Raw genomic sequence first — 25046 nt, forward strand, 5'->3', positions numbered from 1 at the left:
CCCTATTTAGTCTTTGGTGAAACTTGACTTGCACGCAGACACAATGCTCAACTGCTGACATACCAGCATCCTCGAGGAAAGTGATTCTCCAAGTGTGTTCCCAGGCCAGCAGTGTCAGCATCACCTGGGAACTTGTGAAATTTGGGCTCCAGCTCAGACACACTGCGTCTAAAACAGGGTTGGACCCAGCTATTCTGTTTTAACAAGTCATCCAGATAATTCTGAAGCGGGCTCAAGTTTGAGAAGCACTGATCTAAATGATTCAGCTACTCGCTGAAGAAGGAATTTGGACAAGTCACTGGTCCCTGGGTCTCCCAGCAAGGGTTTGAACTCAGAGCTCTTCTATCTTTTCCACCATCACTTTTGACACGTGTTTTTTCTTTTGTTACTATTTTGTATGGACATCGTTCCCACCTAGTTACCAGCCCTCTTTCAGTAAGAGTGGAGGTAGAGGGACTAGAAGAGGGAAATTACCCGACATTTGAATGCCCGTTAGGTGCCAACACTTCCCTTATTCTCCACACACACCACCTGCTGGCAGATATTAGTGCATCTTTATAGGCAAGAAAACAGGCTCACTTAAGGTGAGGTCATATGCTAAGAGTATTAAGCTAATTAAAGGGTGAGCTGGCGACCCCAATACACTAGCTCCTTCCCTTATCTGGCTCTGCCTGTATAAAGCATCTTATTTACTATTTAAATGTTTAAAAGGACCTTTGGACATCTTTTAGGCAATTTTTTAAAAACTCTTAGTAATACAGGAAAGGCCCTCATCCCATCCCTGAGCACCTCTCTACCACCACACGATCCCCCTGCTAACTCCCCTCAATCATTCTCTAAGCAATGACTGTATTCTCAGGGCAATTGTATCTGAATGCTCTGCATCTCGGTGTCTGGTTTCTTTTTTTAAAGATTTTATTGGGGAATTGGGGGAGGGAGACAGCCAAGTTATTGTCCTTCAATCTTAGTTGTGGAGGGTGCAGCTAGCTCAGTTCCAAGTCCAGTTGCCATCTGGCTGCCCGTCGGCAGCTCGCGGCTGCTCAGCTCAAGGTGCTGAGTTCAGTCTTTAGTTGCGGGCAGGCCCCACCATCTTGAACAGGCAGTCTTGTTAGGAGCACGTGCTCTCACCAGCTGAGCCATCCTGCCACCTGTTGGCAGCTCAGCTGGGGCACAGCTCACTGGCCCATGTGGGAATCAAACCAGCGACCCTGTTGCTCAGAGCTCGCACTCTTGAGCAAGCTCTTAACCAATTGAGCACTCGGTCAGCCCTGTTTTTTTTTTTTTAATCAATAGCTTTGCCTGCTTAATGGGGGTGTTTCACTTTCCATTGGAGGAGGGTCACCTGTCCTCTGCAGGTGTCCTGATTACGGATACCTTACTCTATCTGGTAGTTTACTCCGGAAGAAAGTGGTGAGTATATACCTGGGCCACATCCAGATGCCCTATTCTCAGCTTCAGGATATATGGGAATTCCTCAGCGGAGACGAACAGTTCTCTCAATAGTCAGTTAACAATGATAGTTTGGAGGGCAAGAGTGCAGACAGATGGTACCTTAAAAGTTTCATCTGGTTATAATTTTAAAAATGTTTTAAATTATAAAATGCATGTTAAAAGAAATCCAAACATGGAAAAGTTTATAGAGTGTTAAGTGAAAGACCAGGGTGGGAGACATGAAAAGACATGGTTAAGTGTGGCTCACGAAACATAATTTCCATCTCGAACAGCTGCCCATCCATACGGACCATGACCTGACCATGACCTAACACCGCGTCAGTTCTTACACGAACCCTTCCTGGATACCACTATTCATCCTTTTTAAAAATTGAAGTCTAGGAAACAGAAAGGGTGGATTTCACACCTAGAGCAGGTACAGTGATAATTAAACCTGATCCATTCTCTGCTTCCATTTTCAGCTTTACAAGGTGATGTCCCCATTTCTGGAAGTGCTGTGAAGCATGTGACTGGTGTTCACAGGATAAAGGCCATAGGAAGGGATGTTGAGAACACAACCGTGAGACTGTAAAGAAAACCGGTGGTGGAGGGTATGGGAAGGCATGTGTCCGGCCACCAAGGGCAATCCTTGGGCACCACTTGAAAGAAAACCTCGAGGCCAGGGATGTTTTTTTCTAGTTGGCTCAGGAAAAATAACACATGAGGGTTGGGATGTCAGAGACATGAGGAACGCTCCTGGTATTCAAAAAAGCATTCACATGTGCGTGAGACTCAGGGTAGGGATGGCCAAGCAGCAGCCACCAGCTGACTCCCCCTCTTCCCACTCCCAGTTCATAGGCCCTGCCCCTCTACTGGCCTAGGTGGGCCCCACTCCCCTTCTCACCAATCTCCATAAGTCTTCCTAGCCCTAAAACCTACCCTAGATTGGCAAATTTTAGTCACCCCTCCATTCTCCTAAAACTACTCTTCTCAGGGATGCTGCTCAGTCTTCCAGACTCAAAGGGACAAAGACAGATGCTCAGCGTTTGGTGGCCTATCGGGCCAGCACGCTCAGGGCATGGGCCCCCACCTTATAAGCAACCTTCACTCCAGCTGACCTTCGCTCCAGCCTACGCCACAGCAGAGGAGCGATTCTCAGCCTTTTTCTCCCGTGAGCAGCAGGTGATGTTCATCTATGTGCCACCCTCATGGGGTCTAGTAACTGGCAGCAGGGTAACCCCTTGCTGGGTGCCTGTGAACCCACCCCTTGTCCTCCCACTTAACTGACAAGGATAGCCTTGAATTTGATCTAATTTATACAGTTATGTGCTATAAAGTCTTTAATAACAGTTCTGGCAACAGCCCTCACAATCATGAGACTGATACAGAACACACAGGACAGCCTGGGGCAGCAGGTTTCAAAAACTCACTTTATTCCAATGTGAAATGAAGACGTGATGGTTTAAAAACAAGAAAAAGTTCTTGATCAGCTGTGGGGATGCTTCGCTTGCTAGCTCACACCCACTCCCTTTGAAACAAGGTGTTTGGACAGACCATACCCATAAGCAGCTTCCCCCCAGGCAGAGGCCCCAGCCCGGGAACAGCTCCCTCGAGCTCGTAAGGGTGGCAATCTTCCCCACCGTCAAGGCTCCAACAGCAGGCACAGAGAAGCAGCACAGGCAGGCGCGAGAGGGAGCAGCTGGGGCCTTTGGGGGCCACCACCCTCCATGCCACCCCCAAAGCTACTCTCTGTTGAAGGTGCTTGTGTGGCAAGGACCAGGTTGGGAGCTGGGCTCCACAAATAATAATTACTCCTGTATCGGGTAACTTCCCCCCAGGATCCATGATTCAGTCCTGGTTCCCTTAGGCCCTTGCCCTACCCATTCCCACTGTGCGTTAGGCAGCTCAGGTTAAAATGAGGAGAAGGATACATTCAGACTGTTGCCCCCAAGGTACCCCCAGCTGGGGAGGGGGGAGGCAGACAGGTGGGACTGGGCACAGCGGTGTCTGAGGAACCACCACTGCCAAGCCCCCCCCGTCTTTCCCCACCCCCAGCACAGCCAGGTCAGGCCCAGCCGTGATTCATCAAGCCGCTGCAGCTCTCATCCTGCCACAGAGCTAAAGTGCACCCCCGCCCTCCAGCCCTGCCACAGAGCCCTGGCTCCCCATCTCAGGACTCAGACAAGCTCCCCTCACTTTGGCTTCAAACCTGGACTTTAAGCCAGGTTGGGCCCAGGGGTAGTGGCAGCAGAAGCAGCAGCCATGTCAAACATACAAATGACCTGAGAAATCGCATCTGCACGTCACCCACTCCAATCAGACTCGGGCTATGTACAAGTTAGGAAGGACGGATCAAGACGCTCACGGGCATGGACACACTCGCGCGCACACCTGCTCGAGGATGGGGGGGCCTGAGGGGCACCCGCCCCCCAGCTGGGAACTGATGCCCATACACTCCATTCACGTGTCTTCAATTAGGCTTCTGCATCGTATATTCATTGAACCAGTGCAAAAACATCTCGCGGGGGGCAGGCAGGCCAGGGTCCCAGGAGGATGCTGGGGGTGGGGGTGGGGTTGGAAACGTGGAAGAAGAGGGACTTGCTTCCTCTCCCGATCTGCAGGGCGTGCCCCCCTTCTCCTGGAGTCCGGATCACTGGGTAACGGGGCGGCTGACTGAGTGTCCGTCTGTCTCTCCCTTTCTACCCCTGCAAGCTCAGGGAAGGAGGGTCCTTGGCAGCCTGGGGCTGGGAGGCTGCATCTTCTGGGGCCTCCGCCGGCTCAGGCTCGGTGGCCATGGGCTCCTCGGCCTTATCCCTGCTTTTGCTGGCCTCCTGGAGCTGGTGCCGCCGCGCCACCTCAGCTTTCAGATTCTCCAAGTCTTTTTGGCTGAGGAGAAGGATGGGGTGAAGGGTGGGTGTCAGAGCAGGCCTGGGCCCTCCACCACCTTACCGGCTTTGCTCAACTTAAGCACGGGACAAGATCAGGCTCTGTGCTTTGTTTGGTGAGAGATATACTTTGTTTGGTGGAACAAGTGCTTCCCTTCCCTCCTCAAAGCAGAAAGGCCCCGAAGTGCTAAAAAAGTAAGAACTCCATGCACTCGACAGAGCCCTCAGTTACGGCCTGGCTCCCACCCAGCCTTTACACCCAGTTCAAATCCACTGCTCTCTGCGGTCACTCCCACGGCGGATTACACACAGAAAATGGGAGTGGGGCGGGTGTGTAACACATAGAAGATCACTGTGAACACCCTAACCCATGTCCCAGGAGGGAGACACGCTGAGGGGCCCACAAAGGCAGCACTGTTTGCACGAGCCACACCAGAGCCCCAGGGTCCGGTTTTAAGGCACATCCCTACCCTGGGACAGCAGGAAGCCAGAAAAAGAATGAAGCCAAAGGGGCCGGCCGAATGGCTCAGTTGGTTAAGAGCTCGCTCAAGAGTTTGAGCCCTGAGCAACAGCGGTTCAAGGCCAGCCCGAGCTGAGCAGCCGCTAAGCTGCCAATAGGTAGCAGGATGGCTCAGCTAAAAAAAACAAAACAAAACAAAAAACAACAACAACAACAACAAAAAGAATGAAGCCAAGATACAGTAAGTGAAGAAAAACATTATCTATGAGCATGCTTTGCTGCAATTTTGTTCAAAAAAAGAGGGGGGAGAAAAAACATTACAGATACAAGTCTGCTCAATTATGCAGAGTATTTCTGGAAGGACGCACAAAGAACTTCTCATTCTGGCTGTACTTTCCAACATTGAGCTACGACAATGCATTGTATGTTTTAAAAACCGAAAAACTAAAGGACAACTTCCAAGTGGGGACGGGGAGCTGGTGGAGGAAGTGCCTCACCTGAGTGGAATGAAGAGGATGCCATTGATGACGTTGAGCTGTTCCAGGACACTGGCCATGCTGGGGGCTGTGAACTGAGGGGTGGCAGGGAAGGTGAGCCACCACGCAGGCGCCGGGAGGCTGGGGAGGCTGGGGTGGGGCCCCGCAGCGCCGTCCCCAAAGTACCTTGAGGGGTGGGATGTTGGCGCTGGAGCCGTTGCGGTAGATCTCGTTCATGGTGCGCTGCAGGGCCACGGCCTGCTGGGTCAGGCACTTGAGGTACTCGGAGCTCTCCTTGGTCTTCTCGTGGTCCTCGCCCAGCTACAGAGGTGAAAGCGGCACAGGCAGGAGGGGTCAGGGCGGTCCGAGGCACGGGCCCAGCGGCACCCCCAGCCCCTGCGGCAGCCCACCTGGGTCTTGTAGATGGTGTAGCCTTCCTTCTCGTGCTGCAGGGCTGACCGGAACTCAGCTTTGCTCTCATAGACCCGGGCGACAAGGTGGTGGCTGCAGGAAGCATGTGTGTGTGTGTGTGTGGGGGGGGGGGGGGCAAAAGAGGGACATGAGTGGGCCGGGCAGTGGGGCCCTGATAGGGGTATGCAGACTAATCTAGATCCTGCTCCGGGACCTACCCAAGGGGAACAAACAAGCCCAGACTCAGAGAGCAGGGATGGACGTTAAGAGAGATTTCCTCAGGAGCCAGACAAAAGACAGAGCAGGGTCCTGTGCCCACCCTCAATCCAAGTGCTTCCTGGGACCCAACCTAGTATTTGGGTCCGGCCCCGCTGCCCCAACCCAGCACAGCCTCACCTGAGGGCCACCTTGAGGGACTTGGGCCCATGGTACTTGGTGCTGACGGCCAGCGCATTCTCCAGGAAGCGCAGCGAGAGGTCGTACTCCATCACCCCATGCAGCACCAGCCCGATGTTGTTCTGGGGGCAGTCGGGAGGGCCCTGGTCAGCTCCCACTCCCCTGGGACAGGGGCTCGTCCCGCCACCCCTCCCCAGCACTCACATCCAGCAGTGCCATCTCAGGGTGGTCTTCCCCGAACACGAGCAGTGTGAGGTAGCGAGCGCGGTACAGCAGGCTCAGGGCCGTGGACAGCTGGCTGCTGGCGAAGCAGTACAGGGCCAGGTGCATCTGCAGGGGCAGCCACGTCAGGCCAGCCCGGCCACAGGCCCCACCCACCTGTGCGGCCTTGACCCTGATGGCCACTCACATATTCCTGGATGGTGTTGGGGTGCTCGATGCCCATCACTCGCTCACTCATCAGCACAGCCTTCTGTTGGTTACTCAGGGCCTGGAGAGGTAGGGGATTGTCATCCCGGGGTGGGTGCCGCCCCACACCGAGCCTGCCTGGCTCCGGACCCTCGAGTCCCCACACCAGCTTGGCCTTGTCCCCTGAGGCTGCAACTTTCTATTTTTTTTCTTTGCCCAAGGCAGTGGAGAAGGGATCAAAATTTAGCTGCTGTGACCATGGAAGTCTTTGTTCCACTCTCAGGCTGTTTCGTCTTTTAAAAACACTTGTCTCCAGCCTTCTTTCCCCCCATACAAAAACCTATGTAAATACATATATACAAATCTAAAATTGTGCTAAAAATAAAGTAATAATTTTTTAAAAACATACACAGAGAAGTCTCTGTGACTGCAGGGGAGTGGGGAGCCTACAGTGTGCCTGCCCCATGGACAGCATCCTGAAGCCGTGGGAGCTGACAGGGCAGGTGACCGCCACCAGGCCACATGTTGCTTCTAGCAGCTTCACAGGGCGCTTACAAGGCACTAGGTACAGTGAGTCTCAGAATTTATCCTTCCCAGCGTCCCCATGAAGGGAGGTCCAGCCATCATTTCCCTTTGTCACCACAGCTCCCCCAAGGACAGAGCTGTCGAGTGGCGGAGGTGGGGGAGGGAGCCTCTGGCAGCTCCTGCCCGTCCCCACTGCCCGCCTGGTGAGCAGCATCCTAACCCCCCAGACAGGGGCTCCAGTCCCACAGGCCTGGCTGGCTCCTACTTCCTGCTGCTGCAGGGGAAAGAACAGCCAGCTCCCTCACTCGCCAGCCCCCAAGGCCTCTGCTGACACAGCCCAGAGGGTGTGCAAGGCCCACCTCGGCGTAGTCACCCATAATGTAGTGGAGACGGGCCAGGAGGCGCAAGCAGGCGCAGATCTCCACGTGCATGGCTCCGTACACGTTGTTAAACAGGTTCAGGGCCTCGTTGATGAGTTCACAGCCCTCCTTCAGGAAGCCTGCAGGGCACCCCCAAGGGTGGCAAGGTCAGGCCCAGGTCAGGGGACCCCCCTCCCCCCAGCCACACCTGGCCACGCACCCTGCTGTACTTTGGCCTGTCCGCTCTGGAAGAAGTGGAAGGCGTCCGAGGCCTTGGGGTTGACGTGCTTGACCACGGGGAAAATGTTGAGCACGTCCTCCTCGGTGAACGCGGGTTTGTGACGGCTGTCGAAGCTGTACTCCTTCAGCAGGATCTGGGGGACACAGCCAGCACCCACACACTCACAGGCAGCCTCTGCCCCAGGCTCACACGGCCAGCACCTCCCAGCCCACCACCACATGTGGGGAGAGCCCCCACCCCGGCTCTGTGGGCCTGGCAGGAGCTGGGGCACGGGAAGGACCCTCGACCCACCTGGATTCCGGTTTTCAGGGAGATCTCCCGCAGCAGCGTTATCTTCTGCAGACCGTAGGTCTCTACAGCCTGGTCCACGGTCTCGCTGGGGAAGAGACAGGTGAGCCTGAACACCCAGCGCCCACCTCTGCCCTTCTCAGCAGCTGTTGCTCCCCCCCCCCCAGCCACCTTCGCACTCTAGACAGGACTAACAGCTCCCATCCCTTCTCCCCACTCCTTTCTCCTCTCTTGTTTGGCCCCTTGGGTTGTCAGGGCACCTCCTCCTGCCTGCCATGCACCTGGCGTGTCACTCAACGCACCACTCAAGGCTGAAGTCAAAGTAGTTCTTGGCCTCCTGGCAGATGTTCTTCCAGAGCTCCTGGGGGGTCATGACAGCCCAGGCGGTGTTATCTGCCGCCCCTGGAGGCCGGTTTCTCCTCCTTCTATTCCTCTTCTTGGAGACCAGCTCGTCGGCAGGCAGATGGGCCACAGGGTTGGGGTAGGAGCTCAGGAAGCAGTTCAGGAAGTGGCTGATGGCAGCTGAGAGGCCCGAGAGCTCAACTCCCTGAGAGGGAGGTTTGGACCAAAGTCATGAGGGCCCGAGGGCCCCAACCCAGGGCTCTTCCTGAGACTGCACGCTACCCAGCCTGGGGAGGGAGCAGTGGTACCTGTAAGTACGTCTTGAAGATGTGCTTGGCAGAGCGGGTGATGAGCTCTCCAATGCCAATTTTCTACAAAGGTTCAAAGAGGGAGGCCTCTGTCAGCCCCAGGCCTCCAGCCCGCCCCACCGTCTCACAGCCCTCCCTGGGCACCACTCACGTAGATGTGGTCCAGCTGGTCTCGGGCTGGGCTCCGGAGCACCAGGTCCAGCACCTTGCCCAGGTAGCGCATGTTGATGCCGCGCTGGCGCATCACCTCGGACAGCGTGGCCCCATCCATGGGCAGCACCACGTGGTCTGTGCAGTCCTTTACCTGTGGGCTGCAGCAGGTCAGGCCCCCAGCCCGGGCCCTCTGTCTCCTCCTGCCCCGGTCTTCCCAGGGGAGCTCACACTATCCTGAGGCCCACCCAATGAGAAAGCAGAGGACGAAGACCCCAGCTACCAGTCTGGAAGGGGGGAGGAGATAAAGCAACAGCAAGAATGTGAGAACTCGTCCCCCAGCCTTCTGCACAAACCAAGGAAAACAGGGGTGACTGCCAGGCCCGCCTGATGGGAAAGCAGGGACAAGCGAGTCCCACAGGTGATGAACTGAGAAACCTCAACAGGCAGCTCAGGCTCCCCTCCGCCCAGGCCGGGAGCAGAGCCTCATCCCACCCATGCTGAGCACTGGAGGGGTCGGGCAGGGGGCCTGGGCGGCTGGCAGAGCAGGATCAGCTCAAAGACCTGAGAGAAGCGTGCCACCTCACCACAGGGCTGCCTGTGTAGGGAGCAAGCACTCCGTCATCCACAGGGCCTACATACAAAGCCCACGAGGGGGAAGAGGACGGGACCCCTCACCTTTGTTCCCAAATGACCCCCTGCAGTGTCATCTGTCTGTCACACAGGGTCTTAGAGAACCAGACCCCCAGCCACCAGCCCACATGGAGGGCACAGCAGAGCAGAGCCTAAGCCTAGTGCCTCCCTTGGTCTCTCTGGGTCACTAAGCAGTGCCCCTTCACAATAAGGTTGAGCACTCTGCCCCGCCTGCCTTGAAGATCAGCAGGTTGAAGGAGGTCACTCCTGGGAAGATCCTACAAGCCTCAGGAGTTGGAGACGGATGAGGTACCAAGGCCTGTAACAGCCCCCTCCTTGCAGCCCCTCCCACTGTGGCCCCTCCCTCACCAAGCCAGGGATCTGGCAGGAGAGCAGGAAGGCAGCGGCATCTTTCAGCAGCTGCTTCTGGTCCCGAACTTCCTCTTGGCAGGACTCGGGGAAGCGAACCCCTGCAAGTGAGAGCAGAGGCTTGAGCTAGGCGAAGGGAGGCAGGGGTGGCAAGACAGATGCCAGCACTCAGGTGGGTGGACAGGTGACCCTGCAGGGCCCTGCCCACCCTGCCCACCCTGCCCCACCACCTGCCTGGTGAGAAGATGTCAGGGTTGAAGCGAACATCGAAGGCCGTGCTGTTGATGGAGCCGACTGCCTTGCACGCGTTGCGGATCACCTCCCGGCTCCGCGGGTCTGCTGTGGAGACATGGCCCGCTGGGGAGGCAGCCCCACTCCACCATTGGCAGAGCCCGGCTGCCCCAAGCCTCCCCCCAGCTCCTTGCAAAGGAGTCTGCCTGCCTCTCTTGGGGTGGGGTCAGGAGCCACCCCAGGCAACACTAGCTGCTAGGACAGGCCTGGGGCTCCCCCATGCCTCCACAGCAGACGCACCTGTCCCATCGTCTGAGGCGATGGTCTCTGCCAGCTCTTTTACCCTGGCTAGGCCACTAGCACTGCTGCCCTCCTCCTCACTTCCCGCCTCGGATCCCAGAGGGTCTTCAGGCTTGGATTCCGAGGAGGGCAGGCTGCCGTTTTCCAGTGAGGTTGGGTTCTCCGTCTTGCTGGCTTTCTGCTGCATCAGCTGCAGGGCAGCCAACTTCATGAAGAGGAGGTACCTAGAGATGGGGACGGAAAAGGAGTAAGCGGCAGCTCCACTGGCCTGGAAGCCTCCTGCTGGCTGTGGGGACCAGAGCCAGGCCCCACGATCCCAGCTTGCTGGGGCTGATGAGTATTGAGGTTGGACAGCCTGCTGCCATGGCCTGCCCAGTGTGCGAGTGTCAACGCATACATGCACGTACCAGCACAGCAATCCTACCAGGTGGCAGCAGGTCACAGCAAACACATATCTTTCCAGGCAGGAAGAGGACAGCTGGGGTGCGGGTAGAAAAGTGGCTCACCATGCAGGCCAGGGATCTCAGGAGTGACGTTGTGAGAGGCAGCATTATTCATAGTGTAGGACACCTGATGTAGCTAACACCTCAGCACTAAATGCCACCAGCAGCAACCCCTGCGTATCCTCCCAGCTCCTGGCAGTGGGACTTTCATGAACACTCTCGCAGGTATCTATCTCCACATGCTCCTTAAGGAAACAGCACCGCTTTGGTTGAGAGCCACTGGTCTGGCTGCTCGCTAGTCTTTGACCCACGAAGCCTAACATCACAGTGGGTGAGGCTGGAACTGAGTCTGTAATGACTGTGGCCAGGGCCAGCTCTTCTCCACTTTCCAAAGCTTCCCCCGTCAGGATAAGGTCCAGAGCACCTACAGGCTGGGTGCTGCCAGCCAGCCCACCCTCGCAGGTCTCACCCCTCACCTGTGCTCCACGAAGGCATCCACCAGCTCCTGGCGCAGGCAGCAGAGCTTGTGCCGGTGGGTGCGCGGGAAGCCGGCACGGGTGCACTCCTCGGGCAGGTGCTCGCCGGGAACGGGCAGGAAGTTGAGGTCAGGGGGGAAGGTGCGGAGCAGGTCCAGGATGTAGTGACGCCCGTCGTTGCCAATTATGCCCTTGCACTCCACGGAGGAGCAGAGCTCCACCTCCTCGTCGTGGTCGTTGAGTACCCGGTGCCGCAAGATCTTGAGGGGCCGGCTCGTGCGTTCCAGCAGCTCCAGGTACCGCGGGTGCGACACCACTGTCTTGCCAAAGTCGATGGAGCCGTAGATGACGCTCTGCTCCTGGTCCCGCTCCAGGATGCCAGGGATGATGGATTGGGCCGTGACGCGGTAGCCGCGGTAATCCACCACCACCGTGCCCAGTGTGTACAGCCCCTCCACGTCCACTGCGTTGTATGTGCGCACGCCGTTCAAGTCATTGGCGGGCGCCACATAAGCAGCCACGTCCCCGCCAAAGTCCTTGTAGTGGTCGCGGACGTCAAAGCCAAGGCTAAAGAAAATGTTGTTCCAGATGAACATCTGCATCTTGGTCTCTTCACTGGGGTTGATGGCCATCACGTTGCCGTCAATGACTGCCATGGCGCCCCGCGTGGCCGCTGCCGTGAAATCACTGTGCACCTGGGGGGCCAAGGTTGGGAGCGTGAGAGGGGCCCCGCCCACCAGAGCCTTGGGTTTCAGTCCTGCCTGGCCACACTCACCCGGATGGTGGAGGCAAGCAGGTCGCCTTGGGGGCCGAGTTTCCTCACATTTGGAAAAGAGCACAAGAAGCCCCTTTTATGAAAAAACATCACTTACACTCAGAGATGGCAGAGCATAGTGATTAACAAGGAGTGGAAGGACTGGTGCAGGTTTGGGATCCACCAATTATGTGCCAGGTGAACTTGGGACAGGTCAGCTCTCAGACCGTTTTCTCATCTATAAAGCACTGATGATACAAGCATCGGCCTTTACAAAGTGTCCAAGAGAGAACAGGATAATGCCTATGAAACACCTGGCACAGCCGCTGGCAAAGTTAGTATCCAAACATTCAGACCTTATTTTTATCATCTCTAAGCAGTAGGATTGGGGGTATGTGTGTGTGTGTGGATTTTAAATTTACTTATTTTGGAAAGCACTATTGTTTCCTTTTGTCTCTTAGCTCAATAAAAGTACTCATGACATCACAGTAGGGCATGTGTGCCCAGTCAAGGACCCAGTGGTGGTCAGTGGAGGGCAGAAAGCTGAACAGACCTTGCCACTCAGCCCACATTGGAGGCAGGTCCCAGCCCTGCCCAGGGACTCCATCTCAGAGGCCAGAAAAAGGAGTAGAGGTGGTCTGCAAGGAAGTGGAGGCTAGCAGAACGTCCTGCAGGGTACCCTGACAGCCCGTTTTGGCTTCCCTTCTGTCCACCAGAAAACCAGTCGGCAGGGGGCAAGTGGGCCTGAAGCTGCCAGTCAGGCCCCAGGGGATGTGGGCACCTTGAATATGGCTCTTTCTCGCAGCAGTCGCTCAGGCAGGTTCTTACGGGGCAGTTCCCTTGTCGTCTGCAGCTCCTCGTTCCAGTCCCGGGTCTGCAAAGGGACCAGGGAGGGAGATACCAGCTCAGTCCGTGCCCCACGACCTGCTCTGGGCAGTCCCTTCCTCCACCTCCCCATGGAGAGCTCCATAGGCTCCCAAGTGAACACGATAGACAAGGAGATGAAGCCTCCAGGGAGGTGTGCAGAACCCAGCCTGGCACCCTAAAAGGGAGGGGTGAGGAGTCCAGGGAGGGCAGGGGCAGGCCATGGGCACCTGTCCAGGAATGTGCTCCTCATAGCCCAGCCTCGAGGTGTAGGCATCCTCTGCGCGCACACAGTCCATGGCGTGCTCTGCCTGTGGGGCTGTCCAGCTATACACCTGGAACGGGGTAGCGATCCTCTCGAACGGGTGGCGCTGGACCCTATGGCAGGCAGAGGAGGGGGGATGGGGTGGCCTGCCTAACTCAGAGCCCTGCCCTGGGCCCCTTCTTCTCTGAGGTCCCCAATAGCTCCAGTGTCTCCTGGTCCTGAGACCTGCCCCTGGAAAGCCTGACAGAAGTAAACGGGCGCCTCTCCTACAACTGCTATCTCAGTGCCTGGCTGACAGCTCCCTACAGGGAGGCTCTGGGGTGCTGGGGGCACAGCTTCTTAGGGCAGAAAAGCTAGTGTTCAGGCTGGCTGGCTCACCCCACTCCCCCATGGACGTGAGACAAGGAGCAGAGATGGTTGGGGCAAAGGCATACCTTTTCTTCTGCAGCACGGCAAAGTTTTTTTTGAAAGTCGGGCTGATCTGGTTGAGCAGCTCCACCAGGGAATGGCTGAGGAAGCGGGGGCTGGCAGGCTTAGGGTTGAAGTGATACGCTGTGGACCTGCAGAGAGGGTGGTCACTGCACAGGGCGCCCCACGTGACTGCCCATGGACCCAGAATGGGCTCACACAAGGACTCACTGGTTCAGGTAAAAGCCCCGCGTGGATGCAGTAATGCTGACTTGCCGGTCCTCAGCTGTGATTACAAACAGGTACATGAGGTCCCCGTGCATCTTACGGTTCCCAGGGGGCGGGTTCCAGCCGCTCATGGTGAGCACTTTCAGGCACTGCAAGGGCTGCAGGAATGGGCGAGCATGAGTGGGCCAGGCATCCCGGTGTGGCGGTCCCCTCCCAACCAGAGACCTGCTCCCAGCTCTGCTCCAGGAATCCCACCTTCCAATCACGGTTCTGGGGCTGCAGGGGACACAATGGCCGCTCCCGGCTCCCTGGAAGGATGTACTCAGGTGGCGTGCAGTCGATAGGGTCCATCTCCAAGCCCTTCTTCCGCTTCCCGCTGTCTGAGGGACCCGAGGCTAGTGGTCAGCACAAGGCTACCCATGGGCCAACAATCTCCCTGCCTGAACTGGCCCCAGTCTGGGTGCCTCCAGCCCCAGCCCCTCCAGGTAGGATAGCCTGGCCCCTCTGCCCAGCCCCAGCCCCAATGCCTCCTGCACCTCCCAGGTCGCCGTCGGTAAAGACACTCAGGAAGGACAAGGAGTTGCAGTCAACCCCATTGAAGGCATCAGACGGGTCCAGGCTCTTGAGCAGGTCTCGGACGTGGCGCACATGGATACGGGCCTCACGCACCGTGTATGGCTCTGTTAGGAGGGAAGCGGCAGGCGTTACCAGGGCTCTGCTCCCTGCAACAACCCTCCCAGTACAGAGAAGCCTGTGTCACAGTGCTACCATGGGTCATCCTGATTTTCAATTTTAGGCTTCCATTTACAAATTCCATTATGAACACATAGCTAGAAGTTCTGGTTTCAATACACACACCTGCCTGCTAGTGGGTAGGGATCCTTGTTTGCAAAGTACCTTCTGCCAAAGGACACACGAAATGCCTCTGGAAGCACACAGGCCTCAGGTTGCCCACAAATCCCCCTGCACTGCTGACAAGTGTCACAAGAGAGCAGGCCTGCAAAGCTGCAGGGCCCCCATGGCCTCTGTCCTGTTCTCCCAGGGCAGCCCTCACCCAGGGATGGCCTGAGAACCTAACAGGACCTGAACTACAACACTGCCCCCTAATATGTGTTTCATGAAATGTTAATGGGGACTCTTTTGGAGGAGGAGGGTTTTATGACCAAGCAAGTTTGGGCTCAGTTGGGTTATATTTTTTTCACATTACCTCTTAAGTCAACACACCCAGAACCTCTAAGCCACTTCTGTCCAGGGGGCCCAAGTTCACGGGAGCTTTAGTTTACAGTTATACCAGTCTGACCACACCAGCTGATCACTCCACACTGGGCCTGACTTCCCTGTTCAAGAGTTGTGAAACTAGTTTCCTTAAGTGAGTTAACTTTTATCTCTACAGAATTTGACTGGGCCTATTTCAAGCCTTTGCTTTGTATTATTTTTATTTAGTTATTTATTTTATTTTATTTTATTATTATTTTTTTTAGCTGAGCCATCCTGCCACCTGCTGGCAGCTCAGCAGCAGCTCAGCTCAGACCGGACATCGAACTGCTGTTGCTCAGAGCTCACACTCTTGAGCGAGCTCTTAACCAACTGAGCCACTCGGCCGGCCCTGTTTTTATTTCTTAAATCATGACTCATATTTAACCCATGAAGACAGAAGGTGCACAGGTGACAGCCTGAGAAGCAGACTTGTGCTCCAACCCTGCCTCCGTATGTCTGATACCACTCTGAGCCTCCACGCACTTATCTGTGACCAGCCAGGGTGGGTGGAGTGCCACCTGGCCTGGCCTTGATGTGCCCTCCCTTGGCAGGCCACCCAGCTTGCGGACAGACCTTCCACCACACGTAGCACCGAGCCCTCCTGCAGCCCCTCCACGCTGCGCAGCTCTGAGAAGTGGTCCAGCATGTTGCCATCCAGGTGCAGTGAGAAGCAGGTGCGGTGGCACGTGTCTTCACGGTCCATGAGCACCTGGTGGATCTCCTGTACCATCTCCTGGGGAGACACCTGCCAGGGAGAAGACCCCGACCACCCTGGTGAGGGCATGCCACCTTCCCCAGCCCACAGCACCCAGTTTCCCACTTTTTGGCTTTTAAATTCCAGGATATATATATATATATATATATATATATATATATATATACACACACACACACACACGCCGATCTACACCCATGTGTGTGCGTGCAGGGTATATACTCATGTCTGCAGGACAGAGTCTGGCCCCATTACCCTCAGGCCTAAACTACTGGGTTGTCGGAAAAGTAATGACGCATTTTTGCAATGAAAAAGCACATCATGACTTTTCTGACAATCCAATATTTCTGCAGACCAAGAACAAGCTCTGAGCAGAGCAGCAGGAGGTGTGAGAATGGGGGAAACACAATCCTGCCTTCTCCCTTGCCCAATGCTAAGGTCCCCAGGGCAAATGGCTTCCCTGCACCAGAAGGGGTGCTCTGGGGCCCAAGCATGGGGGTACAAAAGACACAGAGGGCATTGCCTGGTTCCCCAATGAGTCACCAGTCTGCAAGACCCCTGGGTTGGCTCTGCTCTTGGAGACCACCCAATACCACTCTCCTCTCAGGCGAATGGTAAAACCACAGCCAGAGAAAGGTGACTTCCCTGAGAATAAAGAGCAGAGGGCTGAGGAGCCCTGGGACCCCAACACCACCCAGCCACCACCATGCTTCTCCCCAAACAGGGCTGGCAATCCCAGCAGGGAGCTGTCCCCTAGCAATGGGACAATGACCTGAACCCGGACTCCCACATCCACCATGCTAGCTGAGTGACCTTGGGCAAGGCACAGGACCCTCTGTTTCCTGCCTACAACATGGGACCAGGATGAGTAAGGGCAAGGGTTGGCTTTCTACCCTTGTCCTCCCAAAGGGGTTTGGGCCTTGGCCCCCAGCACCTCTTCTCCACCTCACCTGCAGGGAGAAGGCCTCAATCCCGGGGGCCAGGATCTTCACAGAAAAGCCCGTGTCCTGAATGACAATGACTTCCTGTCCAGTGGTCTCCTCCCCTGGTTCAGCCTCATCCAGCCCATTTTCCCGGGGCGGTTCGGTGGCCCCCTCTTCCTTTTTCAGGCTCTCTGGGCAGTCCCCATTCAGTAGCATGACTGATGGCAGCTCTGCGGGTGACAAGAAAGGAATGAGTAAGATGGGTCTAGATGGTCAGCTGGGGCCATCCGCCTCATCCACCGGGGTTGGACACCTGCCTGCCCTCCCAAGACTCAGCCCTACCCAGATTCCATAGTCCCACCTAACCCTGGGTTCAACACTTCCCTCAGTCCTGCCACCTGCAGGCCACATCCAGGGCCCTCCCTTCCCATTCACTCTTCAGTCCACCAGTCCGGCTTTTATCTGAGCATGCCACCCAAACCACTCTCCCTAGAGTCACCAATGCCACTCTGAGGGCCAAATCCAAGGGTCTCCTTTGACCTTAACGCGTCCCATTTCTCAGCACTATCCCATCTCCACTCCTCCCCCTCCTCTTCCCTGATGGACACTCTTACTTATTCCTCCCTCGCCAGCTCCATCCTCTTCCAGCAGTCCAAGCGGTCAGTGTCCCTGAGCCCCAGCCTCTCCTCATTCTCATCGCACCTTCTCCCATGGCATCAAATACCCTTATGCCTCACAGCTCACATGGCCTATCCAGGCCAGCTCAAGCTTTTCAAAATGTGGCATCACCAAAGACATCTTGTCAGCTTGGAATTCACAAACCGGCCCCTGCTCTGGGAATGCGCCCCACCCAACCTAATCTCCACTGGTCATAGGACCAGGACTCTGCAGCCACAGCCCTGGTACAGGCCATTTCCCCTATTTCAAGAGCACTAATTAGAACCTTCTAATACTCCCCACTGCTCACAAGATCCAAGCTTCTTAGGCCAACACTCGCAGGCACCAGCCTGAAGTCCACCTCAGCTCCTGCCAGCTCTGTCAAGGTGTAGCCACACCACACTACTGGAAAGCCTGAGAACAGACCATACAACTTCCCTCCCACCTGTGCTTTTGTTCATTCTGTCCCCAACATCACATTTCCTCCGGCAAACTCCTACTCATCCGTCAAGGCCTAGGTGAAAGAAACCCTCTTCTCTAAAGTCTGCCCAAAGGACGCTACAGCAGAATTACTGCCTCCCATTGTCCCCAGGGCATGGTCACCACCTCCCAGAACACTTGTACTGCTGCATGCTGGGTTCACACCAGCAGCTCTATCTTTCTCCTGTCCTGCCTGTGCACAACAGAAAGGCGCTGAATTAATTACCGTAAACACATAGTGAACAGCACCTAACTCACATGCTGTGGAGAGACAGGGAGCAGGTGACGAAACCTTCCATTTGTACTCAGGCACTAAGGGGAACAAAGGAGAGCCCCCTCCCTCTCCTGGAGAGCAGAGGACCTCCTCACAGAAACCCTCCAGCAAAACCCAGGCCTGCCTTGGTGCCCATTTGGCCCACGGAGCTTTCTGAGCCAAGGTCTGCCTGGCAACCAAACTGGCCCCTTGCTTGCCTGGGAGGTCCAGGACAGGTCAGCTCACCCGCTCTGCTCGGAACCCCAGCCTATCCAGACCCCACCTCCTCTTCGCTACCCAGCTGTTCGGAGTGGGGCTGCAGTGCATTTCCCCAGAGCTGTATGGGCTCTGTCCAGACCCTTCAGTAACATGAAGCAAGGGCCTTGGGAAAGGCGATAAGCCCAGCACAGAAGGGCACACCAGGGGGACACGGAGAGAAGCCACTCCCTCTTTCCTAAGTCCACTCAACTAGAGATAAACAGGACCACCAGGAGCTCAGATATAGTCCCCTCCTCCTTCCCCCAAATAAGGACGTCCGAGGCCCAGAAGAGTTCAGAGCCTTGCCCAAGGTCAAGGGCCAAGAATGGACCCTGTATTCTTGTACCAGCATGTCACACTGCCCTCCATCCTGGCCACTGTGGACATTCACTGACCATCATCACCCCAGTCCCCATTCCTAGCACACCTCTCCAAACCAGAAGTGAAACTATGGAGAACCACAAGGACGCACAAGGACCTCTCCCTCCAGGAGCCCACAGCCCTTACTTAGCAGAGCTGCCCCAAGCCCAAAGCAAGCAGCCAGGCCCAGAGGGAGAACTTGGCCGACTCTGACAAAGCAGACAGGGAGGGACAGGAGAGCGGGGAGAAAGGGCAGTGGTTGGTCTGCTGCTAAAGGGCAAAAAGAGGGGCGGCAGCGTGAGGAGGACGTCCCCCCATTGGTCTCTGAGAAAAGCCTTGCAGCTGGCGAGCCTCTGAGATAAGGAAAGATGCAGGAAGGGTCCCCCTTCCAATACAAAGCACCAGCCTTGAGGTCTGAGACCCCACAGTGGCAAGTCGGGGACCTGACCCAGACAGGCAGACTGCACTCCGAGTCGGGGCTAGGGAGGGCAAGAAGGGCGGGGAAGACGAGGCAAGGGGCAAACAGTTCCCACTCCCCCTTTGGCAGCCCAGGGAGCCCGCCCAGGAGGCACCTGACACCAGGTTCCCACCCCAGGGGGTACCCAACCCCTATCACATTTCAAAGGAATGTGGCTGGTTCCCATGGTCCTCCACTCCCCAGGACAGCCTGCCCTGCCCCTCCTCCTTCCTCTAGGGGACCCTGAAGGTCTCCCTACCACTGGATTAAGGCCAAGTGATCTCCCAACAAGAAGCTGCCACCTGGCTCACTGCTCCCACAGCCCACCTGGTCTAGTCAGCGGATTCCCTCTGCTGGGCTCTGGAGTCTCTGGACCGCCATCGTAGCAAGGCAGGCAGCTCTCCGGCTCAGGCCCTGCGCTGCCTGTGTCCCTCATTCCGGCCTCTGCCACTACCCTTGCCCCCATGCAGCTGGTCGGCCCAGGGCTGAAGCTCTGGCTGGCTTCGGGTTTCACTGGGGCCAGGCCTGCCGGGGCGGCCCCAGGAAGGGCACACTCCCCCTGACTCGCATCCTGCTCAAGGTCGGCCAGAAGGACAGCTGTGGGCCAGGAGGCCCTGGTGGCTCCAGGACCCCAGGTGGAGCTGCCATCAGCACTCAGATCCACCTTCCTGTACTCCCCAGGAAGGGAGTCACTGCTGATAAAGCTGTTAGGGGGGCAGGAAAACCCAGCGTTTGGGGTACCTAGGCCCTTCAGGATCGAGGGCCCCAGGGACTGGCTGGCAGGGGCAGGGTCCAGCAAGGGGGTCCTCTCCTCAGTCCCAACCCCAGTGGGGGTGGGCAGAACTGCTTCAGCCATCTGCCGGCAACAGCTGGTGCAGACCCAGACCCAGGCCATGAGGCGGCCGCCCCGTCCACCAGTCCCAGACGTCTACCAGTCCCAGACGCTAAGCACCCTGCCTGCCTGCTGGGTCAAGGTGCTGGCTGGGGCCTCTGGCTCATGCTGCCCCCTGCAGGTGACCTGGCAGCTCTCCCCTTCCAGAGAGTCACTGGTTCTGGCGGGAGGGGGGATGGGCCACCAGTCTCCCAGAGGACAACTGCACCCGTGCCCCAGGCCTGCAGCTCCACCAAGAAGCTGGCAGGCTCTGCTGTCCCTTCCCAGCAGCCCCTGCTCTGCCAGGAGAAAACCAACTCTCTCCCCCGGGGGGGAAACAGAGCTGGCAGCAAGAGGCCGAAGGCTGTTGGGCTGTGGAGAGGGAACATGTGGAGAGGGAACATGCCCAGCCTCGCCAGGGCGCCTTCCCAGGGCACTCTGACTTGTTGCCAGGGCCCAGCCAACACTGCTCCGGCATCCATACTAACCAGGGTGGGGGCGGGGAGCCAGGTTCACTCCAGACCCCCTCCCTTCCAGTCTAGTCCTGTCTCTTCCCAGGCAGCCTCGATGGCCCTGCACGGGCCAGGTTCTCGGCCTCTCCATAACCCCCACCAGAGGTTCTGCCTGCACACACCAGAGGTTACTAAGGGCCAGGTCCTGGCACAGTCCCTCTTATCCTCCCCTCGTCCCCAAATACACCCTAACCCTCTGAAGAAGGGTGTGGGGCAGGCAATGACCCGAGCAGCGGTGACAACCACCTCCATTCCGGTTCCCATAAAGCCAATGCTCACTCTGGGCCCATCCATCGCAGGTCCCTCAATAAGTTCGACTGGCCCATCTCACCTGAGGAGACTGGTACTCCAGGAAGCTAGTAAGCAAGCTGCCCAAAGGCACAGCGGGAATAGGCAGCCACGCCAGGTCAAGAAAAAACCAGGTCCATCAGATGCCTAAGCCCCTGCCTCTGAGTGCCACTCCCCCAGGCTGTGGCACCCACCAGGTGGTACACAGTACCCCCCCCCCTTTCCTCCTCCAGGCCTCAGTCCAGGAGGCAAATCCATCTCCAACCATAGGACCCCCTCCCCAAGCCTCTACACCCTGGGCTGCCACCCCCACCTCTCATATCCCAGCGGGCATCCCTGAGTATTTGGTCCTCTGCAGAATGGAAGGGGTTGCCCAAATAGCACTGCATATACACCCCTAGTCTTCATTGGCCAGATCAGCATGAAGAAACAAAGTGTAGCCCTGCCCTGGCCTGGGAGCCCAGGGATCCCATGGCCAGAAAGGAGGAGTTAGAAAAGAAACAGGCCACCCCGGGTGGCCTCTATGTGCCTTCCCCAGCCTGGTGTGGCCTGTGGCCTGTGGCCTCGCTCAGTAGACTGTGCCAGAGCCAGGCCCCGCCCCAGCCAAGGTCTCGGCAGGTGAGGCTCCAGCAGGAAGTAAGGCCCCAAAAGACACATGGCCCCATCCTAGGAACCCAGGGCTTCAAGGGAAAGGGGCAGGGGTAGACAAGCAGCCAAGGGAAGACCCCAGGATGTGGGTACCTGTTTGCCTCCCTCCTGTCCCCCCAGGCCAGAAGCAGGTCTGCAGGGTCTGGGGGTAGTCAGTACTCCTCAAACTACTCTACTCTGACCTACCCAAGAGAAGAGCTTTGGAATCCTGTCAGGGGGCTCCCCTAAGCCCCCAAGCTCCTCCCCAGTCTGCCATCCCTTCTCAACTCTGGGCCACAACTCTAAGGAGTCATCCCCTAGGCAGAAGGAACTCGACGCACCACTGTGAACTTGAAAAACCTGCCTGTTCTCTTAACCCCTAAGTGCAGCTTATTCCCAAGAAGGTAACTGACCCTTGCTCCCCCCACAAAAGGGGAGCACCTCCTCAAGGGGATTAGGGAGTCTTACAGAGCTGGGTCCTGAGGTCAGGAGCCTGGGTAACAGCCTGTTGGGAATCTCCATTAACGCCCCTCCTTCTTTGAGTAGATACAGGCTGGCCGTAATTCAAGTCCTACCTAGCTATCAGAGCTTCCCAGAGACTAAGGAGCCAATGTTCCACCTGCCAGTGCGATCCCAGTTCCCCAGAATGAACAGTGGTGCCACTCCCCTGACCCAGACTGCCCCAGGCAGAGCCTCTCAGCACACAGCTGAGGAGGGGCTTCCCTCAGGCCTTCGGAGAAGTCCTCCAACAGACTCTCCCCTCCTTCGCCCTCAAGTTCTCAGCATATGATCCCAGCTTCCTCTGGGAGAGTCGGGGCAGCCTTGGCATGCCTGCCTTGAGCTAGAAATCCAAATGCTCTCGACAGCTACATCGCTGTGTGACCTTGGGAAAGTCACTTCATCTCTTCAGGTCCCTTTGCTAGAGAGGAAATCAGCCAGCCCCTCTTATCTACCTCCCCTTGTCTAGCATGCCCCCACGGGTTCAGAGCCACATCAGGGCAAAGCCGGGAAGGTTGGGGTCATCAGGATCTTTTGCCCAAAACTTGGCCTTGTCTAGGCAATCAGCAAAGCTGCCACAGTACCTATCCCCTACCACGAGGTAAACCGGCTGTGACAGGTGACACGGTCAGAGGGCCTAACCTAACGCTTTCCCCATCCTGACTCACCACAGCTGGGTGGGAAGTAGGATGAAAATAAGTCCCTGTTAAGGAAAGAGTGGGGGGCAAGTGGGAGACAGGGGTCATTCTGCTCTCCCACGACCACACAGGGCAGGGAGGGACCACAGTCCAGGCCTGGGGCTCTGCGGAGATGACATCTGATGGGCTGGGAAGGAGCTCCGGCCTCAAGGCCAGATTCTGAGGCATGATAAAGGGAACAGAGAAGGCCCAGGAGAAATGGAGACAGGCAGGCCCCACCAGAGAACGCTGCAGCCACTCCCACAGCTACAGCCACACAGCCCCCACGGGGGAGAGCTGGGAGCTCCACTCCACACTGACGACCTTTGCCTTAAAAACAGCAACTCTGGGCTGACCCACTTTTCGCAATAAGGCGGGTTAATGATCAAGTTCTGGCACAAACACCTCCTCCAGCCAAGGAGTCTGGCTTTGGCCCCATCCACAGGCAGACCCCCAGGTCTGCCGACCAGGCTAACTGTAACCCAGCAGAGATCCGAGCCTGAAGACCTGGGGTGAACGCCTTGCTTCAGAATGAACCAGCGAAACCCCTTCACAGTACACACAGCCTAACTCGCGCTCTTCCCACAGACCAAGCCTGGGAAGTTCCAAGTGGAAGCCTTACTCGCAGGGCTGCTGCCCGTGCACAGGAAACACTTGAGATCCTGACGTGAAGGGGTGCCTGAAGAGCAAGTGTCAGTGACCCCCTACCCGGAGGGCTCCCCAGTGCCCAGAGCAGGGGGTGGGGGTGGGGGGTGGGGCCGCCGATTCTGTCTGCGGCGGCGGCGCACCCCGAAACCGCGTGTGCGCGCACGTGTCTCGCGATCTGGCGCGCGTGTGCCCGCCGCCGTTGCCCTCCTCGGGACCCCACGTGCGAAGCCCCGGCCGTAGCCGGGGGCGACAGTGAAGGTGACCTTCAGAGCGGGGGCGGCCCGGTGGAGAGCCCGGAGAGATGCAACCCAGCCTGGCGCGGAGGGAAGGCGGCGGTCTCTGCAGAACCTCGAACCAAGCCACCCGCTGGGCCCAGTCCGGCCTCCCCGCCCGGTTCCCCGCTGGCCCCGGCCCTGCTCACCGGCCGCGCCCGGCCGTCCCTTGCCACCAGCTTGCGAGTTGGGTTCCCGGGCGCTGTCGGCCGGGGCGGCCGCCGGCAATTCGTCCGTTTTGATGACCATGACGGCGGGAGCCGGCGTCCGGCTCAGCTGTCCGCACCGCCCGCCGCGCCACTAACCCAAGTGCCCTGCTAGCCGCGGCCGCTGCGGGAAGGACGGAGTCACCGGCCCACGTGGTGTGCGCTGTAACCTTTGACCCCACCATCGCTCCCCTGTCCCGCCCCTGCGCCCTGCCCGGCCCACGGCGGCTCGTGAGGGACAAAACGCGCCACGCCTTGTTGGCCGGGCACCAAAGCGGTGACGTTCTCAAACGCCTTAAAGGGAACGTACCTTGATTCCAGGGAGAGAGAAGCTTCGGGCCCCCTAGAGGGGCGGGGCTACGGGAGACGTACTTGGCGGTTCGCCGCCCGTCGGACGGGCGCCTTGACCTTGAGTGGAGACTTTTCTAAGACTGCCAGTGCCAATCGTCTCCTCCCCCAGTGTCCTCTTGTTTCCAATTGCAAATCTGCCAAGTGACCACGCGGTCTCTAATCTGCGATGTTAGCGTGACCCTCAGCGCCTTCCTCCCTAAGCTTGCCCTTTGCCGCCGAAGGGGTGGGACTGGGGTGCCTGGCTTCTTGAGGAGGGGGTGGAGGGCAGCCTAGGGCATGGTTACTAGAGGCGGGGGGTGGAGAACGGCAAATGGAGATGAAGTGTCAGAAATGGACCCACCAGACTTTGTCCTGAGCCACAACAGCCTTCTCCCTACCAGCGGCCTCGACACCCCCACCAGATGAGTCCTCATTTCCAGACTGGTACATTATCTCCGTTTTACAGAGGAGGAAGCTGAGACCAAGGTCGTACAGAGAGCAAGAAGTAGAGTTGGATCAGGCTGACTCCACAGCCTTGACACTTAACAGTAGTTCAGATTTGCAGGTGTTTGGGATTTGGTAGGGACTAAGAAGTGAGCTCAGAGAATGCTGCCCAGGTGACATTTTACCAGTGAATCAATGGAGAGAGTGAGGAGGGCCTTTCATGCACAGACCCAGGACACCATTAGGAAGCACTTAAGGCATATTCCTAACATTTTCCATGATCTAATGGGAATTGGGAAGCTGTAGCTGCAGAGGTGGGCTGGGGCGGGCCCTAGGGCCTCATAAAAATTGCAAAGGAAAGTGGACCTTGCCCTGGAGTACAGGTGGTGGGAATGGGAGCCAGTGAAAAGCTTTAAGCATTTGAGCAGGAGGAAGGGAAGTGAGAAATGCTCTGGCTTCTGTGTGGGGGAAAAGGAGGAATGACCAGGACTAGAGGGAGATGAGTTAGGACTATTGCACAAGAAGACTGGAAATAAAAGCAAGACCTGACTACAGGGTGTACATAAAAGGTAGGCAGCCAAGGTAGTGCATGAACCTAGAATGGACTGGAAATCTGCACCGCAACCTCTACCTGCCTCTTTTTGTAACCTTAAGCAAGTCTC

The 25046-nt window shown here is 57.1% G+C and overlaps 1 protein-coding gene across 3 annotated transcripts; it reads right to left on the reverse strand.

The window, feature by feature from the left end:
• Nucleotides 1-2840: 2840 nt before the first annotated feature.
• CLUH (CLUH binding protein of NUMT mRNA) lies at nt 2841-23780 on the reverse strand. 3 transcript variants are annotated; one of them, XM_019650511.1, is made up of 26 exons: nt 19339-19729; nt 16574-16776; nt 15482-15653; nt 14188-14331; nt 13907-14031; nt 13655-13809; nt 13450-13575; nt 12981-13128; nt 12668-12760; nt 11133-11827; nt 10214-10437; nt 9917-10021; nt 9683-9783; nt 8682-8834; nt 8531-8593; nt 8183-8427; nt 7884-7968; nt 7572-7725; nt 7352-7491; nt 6469-6549; nt 6264-6389; nt 6060-6181; nt 5663-5756; nt 5439-5573; nt 5274-5347; nt 2841-4317 (listed from the first exon to the last, which is right to left on the reverse strand). In XM_019650511.1, the coding sequence occupies exons 1-26, from the start codon at nt 19475-19477 to the stop codon at nt 4131-4133; spliced, it is 4089 nt and encodes a 1362-aa protein (XP_019506056.1). In that variant the 5' UTR covers nt 19478-19729; the 3' UTR covers nt 2841-4130. The 3 variants fall into 3 exon arrangements, with proteins under 3 accessions (XP_019506056.1, XP_019506059.1, XP_019506058.1); XM_019650514.1 differs by lacking the exon at nt 19339-19729 and adding an exon at nt 23554-23780 and having other exon boundaries at nt 4131-4317; nt 9917-10018; XM_019650513.1 differs by having other exon boundaries at nt 4131-4317; nt 9917-10018; nt 19339-19730.
• Nucleotides 23781-25046: the final 1266 nt, after the last annotated feature.

This window comes from Hipposideros armiger, unplaced genomic scaffold (assembly GCF_001890085.2).
Source record: "Hipposideros armiger isolate ML-2016 unplaced genomic scaffold, ASM189008v1 scaffold_141, whole genome shotgun sequence".
NCBI lineage: Eukaryota > Metazoa > Chordata > Mammalia > Chiroptera > Hipposideridae > Hipposideros > Hipposideros armiger.

Coding starts and splice junctions, on each gene's coding strand:
- CLUH (XM_019650511.1), bottom strand. CDS start 19,477: ATGGGGGCAAGGGTAGTGGCAGAGGCCGGAATGAGGGACACAGGCAGC. Junction 11,828..12,667: donor GAGAAAGAGCCATATTCAAG/GTGCCCACATCC, acceptor TTGGCCCCCCAG/GTGCACAGTGATTTCACGGC. Junction 10,022..10,213: donor CGCCTCAGACGATGGGACAG/GTGCGTCTGCTG, acceptor ATGTCTCCACAG/CAGACCCGCGGAGCCGGGAG.